The sequence below is a fragment of the Chrysochloris asiatica genome, unplaced genomic scaffold (assembly GCF_000296735.1).
Source record: "Chrysochloris asiatica unplaced genomic scaffold, ChrAsi1.0 scaffold03614, whole genome shotgun sequence".
Classification (NCBI taxonomy): Eukaryota; Metazoa; Chordata; class Mammalia; order Afrosoricida; family Chrysochloridae; genus Chrysochloris; species Chrysochloris asiatica.
This window is the reverse complement of record NW_006412132.1, coordinates 9,698-14,564: the sequence shown is the minus strand read 5'-3', so window position 1 is coordinate 14,564 and position 4,867 is coordinate 9,698. Positions and strand designations below refer to the sequence as shown.

The 4,867-nt window shown below is 39.7% G+C and overlaps 1 protein-coding gene across 1 annotated transcript in view; it reads left to right on the top strand.

Moving 5' to 3' along the window:
• Window positions 1-3,091: 3,091 nt before the first annotated feature.
• The window catches only part of LOC102810997 (DEP domain-containing protein 1B-like), a gene marked incomplete at its 5' end in the record, with an annotated part of 8,822 nt that continues 7,046 nt past the window's right edge, over window positions 3,092-4,867 (top strand). Inside the window, one exon of the mRNA XM_006878099.1 lies at window positions 3,092-3,277. Coding sequence (XP_006878161.1) covers window positions 3,092-3,277 — 186 coding nt within the window. The remainder of the gene's footprint in view (window positions 3,278-4,867) is intronic.

The following is a 4,867-nucleotide window of genomic DNA, read 5'->3' as shown; positions in this document are numbered from 1 at the left end:
ACCTGTCCATACTGCTAGTGTTTAAAATACAGTGGCATAGCTTTCAGCATCTCAGAAACCACCACGGTAAGTCAGACTGATAGACGAGTGGTAGTTCTCATTGTTAGGTGTTATCAAGTTGTTTCAGGCCCATAGGGATTCTTTTCATAGTAGAACAAATATTGTCCAGTGTGTGTCTGCACAGTCGTTGTTTTGTACTGTTACTATGCGTACTATTATAATTCCTATCTTTGTTGATGAGGAAGCGGAAGCACAGATAACTTGTTACTTGTCTGAGGTCACTGAGCCAATATTGAAACCGATGAAGCCAGTCCTCTTCACCAGTATGGCATACTATTTCTATAAAAATAGGACAGAGGAACAGGGTTTTTAGAGCCACAAAGACCTGAGCACAACTCTTATCTCTACCATTTTTGAGTTGTATTGCTTTGGGCAAATCTCATAACCTACCTCAGTTTTAGTTGCCTAAAGAGTTAAAATCGAGTATACTTCATGAATTTTTGTGTGAAAATTAGAATGTTGTTGTTGTCATTAAGTGCCGCTGAGTTGGTTCTGAATCTTAGCAACTCCATGTACAGTAGAACTAAACTCTTCCTGGTCTTTCTCCATCTCCACAGTGGTTATTTAGGAGCCATTGTTGCTGCCACTGTGCCAGTTGAGTAGTCCATGTCATTGAGGGTCTTTTGTTCACTGACCCTCCACTTTACCAAACACGATGTCCTTCTTTAGGGACTTGTCCTTCCTGACAACATGTCCGAAGTACGAGAGATGAGAGCCCACCATTCTTGTTTCTGAGGAGCATCTGGCTGTACTTCTTCCAAGACAGATTTATTCTATTAGGCATAGGGTCCCTGTGAGTTGGAACTGACTCAGTGACACCTAAAAACAACAGCCCGTGAGCCCTTTGCTGTTAGTGGGAGATCAGAAGGCTGGACTGTTGCTGCCACTGTGTGCCATTGAGTCAGTTCCTGCTTGCAGCCACACTGTATAGGTTTCTGAGGCTGCAAATCTTTATGGGAGCAGAAAGCCTCATCTTTCTCCTGTAGGGCAGCTGGTGAAGTCTAACTGCTGACCTTGCAGTTAGCAGCCCAATGCGTAACCTATTAATGATGAGTAATTTAACTTTTGATAAGGTTAATCTTGTGAAAAAAGGGACTGAGATGCACTCTGAATTGAATCAGTATCATCTCAATTGTCCAATTACGTTTTCTCTCAATAGAAGTATTCCTTAGACTTGCCAAACAGCAACTAGTGCCAGCACTCAGAACCTTAGATCTCTGTCTTTTCACAGATGCCATTATACCCCTAATTTACAGGACATTCAGGGCAGTGTTTACCTGAAAATGCAGTGCCATTTGACTGTTTTGGTATATTGTCTTTGGCCAGTTTTAGGGATGAACCTTGTATATTGTGAAGTTGGCAACATTTGTGGCAACAGACTGCTATTCACCTGGCTTGCAACCCTCTTCTTGTTTGTATCCTACAATCCTGGGTACTTTGTGTTTTTCTCATGCCAAAGACTTTCGTTTATCTCATACTGGTTGGGCCCCACCTTTTATTCTGTCCCTTTTCTGTTCTAAATACGAGGGAAGTAGCCCTGGCGTGGCACTATAGGATAAGCACTGGATCACAAGGTTGGTTTGAATCACAAGGTCAGCAGTTCAAGCCCAGCAGCCACTCTTGGAAACCCTATGCAGGGTACTTATGAGTCTGAGCCGACTTGACGACACACAACAACATAGCAATCCTGTGTATAAGGAGCCCTGGTGGCTTAGTGAGTTAAACCTTTGGCTGCTAACCTCAAAGTTGACAGTTCAAACCTATTAGCATCTCTGCAAGAGAAATCTGACACTGCTCCTATAAAGATGTATAGTCTCAGCAACCCTGTCTACCAGAGTGACGCTGCTGTCGGGTCACTATGAGTCAGAACTGACTCGGCAGCAGAGAGAGTTTTATCCTAGGGAGGCTCTTACCCTATGACTCTGGTCTTTGTTAATAAATCTAAAAACCCCACTGCCAGTGAGTTGATTCTGACTCATACCAACTAATTCTATAGGACAGAGTTGAACTGCTCCATAGGGTTCCCAAGGCCATAAATCCTTACACAAGTAGGTAGACTGCCTCATCTTTCCCCAACAAGACTGGTGGCTCTGAACTGCTGACTGTAGGGGCTCCTGGTCTCTCTAATTGAGCTGGTAAACTGATGTTTGAGACACGGAATGTGCTTAATATAATAATCCTCTAAGCGATATATTTAATTTTAGATGGGTCTTTTGTGAAATAAAAAGTGAATGTAATAGTGGGGACTTCAGCAGAATAGTAACCACATCAGTTGTTGTCATGTTGAGTACAACTGCTGGCCACCCCACAGGCGTCAGAGTAGAAGTGTACTCCATAGTGTTTTCAGTGGCTGATTTTCTGAAAGTACATCTCCAGACCGTTCTCTTGAGATGCCTTGGGGTGGACCCCAACCACCAGTCTTTCAGTTAACTGCTGAAATGATACGTTAGCCATTTGCATCACATAGGTACTATATTTTTCAGAAGATAAACCTCTTGAACTCTGAAATTAAATATTTTCAACTGGTGCTTATTTAGTCATACAATGTCTGAAAATTTGTTTTTACTTGATTTCCTTGTTACTGTGAACATGTCAGAGATGATTGCAATACCCCTCTCTACATAACAGTTTAGCTTGTGCCGCTGTCCTTCCCTTAGGGAGGGAGAATTTGACTCTACAGATATGGGAAGGATTCTAGATACTCTCCCAGTGTACATTCAACAGTTTGAGTCTGGGATTGTTTTGGTCAGTATGCTTCTTAATGTTCAAATTTCAGATGTTTGAATTTTTGTTTGTTAAAATGGATATTAGATTTAACAAGGTAGAAGTCTCATACTAAAACTGTAGCTTGAAATGATACCATTTTGAAGTTTTGTAAGCAGTTTTATTTTCCATGTAGAGTTTTATTTCATTAAATTGAGGGATAAGATGACATTCCTATTGGAGATACTCAGGTACCTGATCTGAACTGATTTTTGTACCTTATATGAAAGTGTACCATTTCCTTTCACTAATAATCCTTTTGCCTCAGATAAAATACCCAGGAGCTGATATGGATATCACTTTATCTGCCCCATCATTTTGCCGTCAAATTAGTCCAGAGGAATTTGAATACCAAAGAGCATACGGCTCTCAGGAGCCTCTAGCAGCTTTGTTGGAGGATGTGATAACAGATGCCAAGCTCTCAAACAAAGAGAAGAAGAAAAAACTGAAGCAGGTGAAAAGGGATATACTTTATAAGTCATTTCTTCTCTGCCTTGTTATTTTTCCCTTTCTTCCGTATTTTAATGAGTTAATTGCATGTGAATCTAATCTTCTGAGACATACCAGATTTAAAAAAAATTAAATATTTGCTTAAATTTTGTATATAACATATATAACATACAATTTGCCATTTTAACTTTTTAAGTGGTTAATTCAATGACATTAATTACATTACAGTGTTGTACACCCATTGCCACTATTTCTAAAACTCTTTCATCACTACAAATACAAACTCTGTACACATTAAACAAGGACTTCTCCACTCCCTTACACCCCAACCCAGAGTAACCACTAAACTATCTTCTGTCTTCATGCATTTGCTTCTTTAAAACATTGCATACAAATGTGATCATGTAGTATTTGTCCTTTTGTGTCCATTGCACTTAGCATAACGATTTCAAGGTTAAATGTGGTGTAATATATCAGAACTTCATTTCTCTTTATAGCTGCATGATACTACATTACATGAGGGTAGTTCAAAAGTTCATGGAAAAATTTCACTATCTTTCAATTCTGTTTTTCCATGAATGTTTTAAAGCCCACTTGTGTGTAATGCTATATTGTGGTCATGCATTCATCTGTTGATGGACGTTTGTTTTTTGCCCCCAGCTTTGGGCTACTGTGAATAATACTGCAATGAACATTGGTACACAAGTATTTGTTTGAGCCTTTGTGTTCAGCTCTTTGGAGTATATAGCTAAAAGTGGAATTTCATATGGTAAATCTGGAGTCCTGCGGTAGCACTGTAGGATAAGCACTGGACTGCTAAATGCAAGGTTGGTGATTCAAGCCCATCAGATGCTCTTTGGAAACCCTATACGTGATTGTTATGAGTCAAAACCTATTCAACAGCACTTAACACAACAACATGCTAATTCTAATGAGTCCTGGTAGTACAGTGGTTAAGCTTTCTGTCAGCTGCTAAGCAAAATGTCTTCAGTTCACACCCACCAACAGTGCTACAGGAGCCATGGCCTGGCAAGCTGCTCCCATAATGACCTCAGGGTAGGGAACCCTGTGAGCAGTTCTGCACTGCTTCCTAAGGTCCAGCTACTTGACGCCATGCAATCACCACCACAACATGGTAATTCTGTTTAGCAACACACTTTTACATTCCCAGTAGCAAAAAAACGAGGGTTCCAATGTCTCCACATTTTCACTAGTACTTGTTATTTTCTGTTTTTGTTTTGCTTTTTTTTCCCTTTTATCTTAGTGAGATGAAGTGGTCTTTCCATTGTGGTTTTGCTGCACACTTTCCGAATTACTAATAACATTGAATTTCTTTGCATGTGTTTATTGGCCATCTGTGTATCTTCTTTAGAGAAATCGCTCTTCTGGTCCTTTATCCATTTTTACATTTGGATTGCTTGTCTTTTTGTTGTGGAATTGTAGGAGTTCTTTATATAATTTGGATATTAAACCTTGACATGACTCGTAAATATTTCTCCCATTCTGTACATTGCCTTTTACTTTTTTGACAATGTGTTTTGATGCTCAGAAGTTTTCAATTTTCATGTTGTTGTTAGATGCCATCGAATCTGTT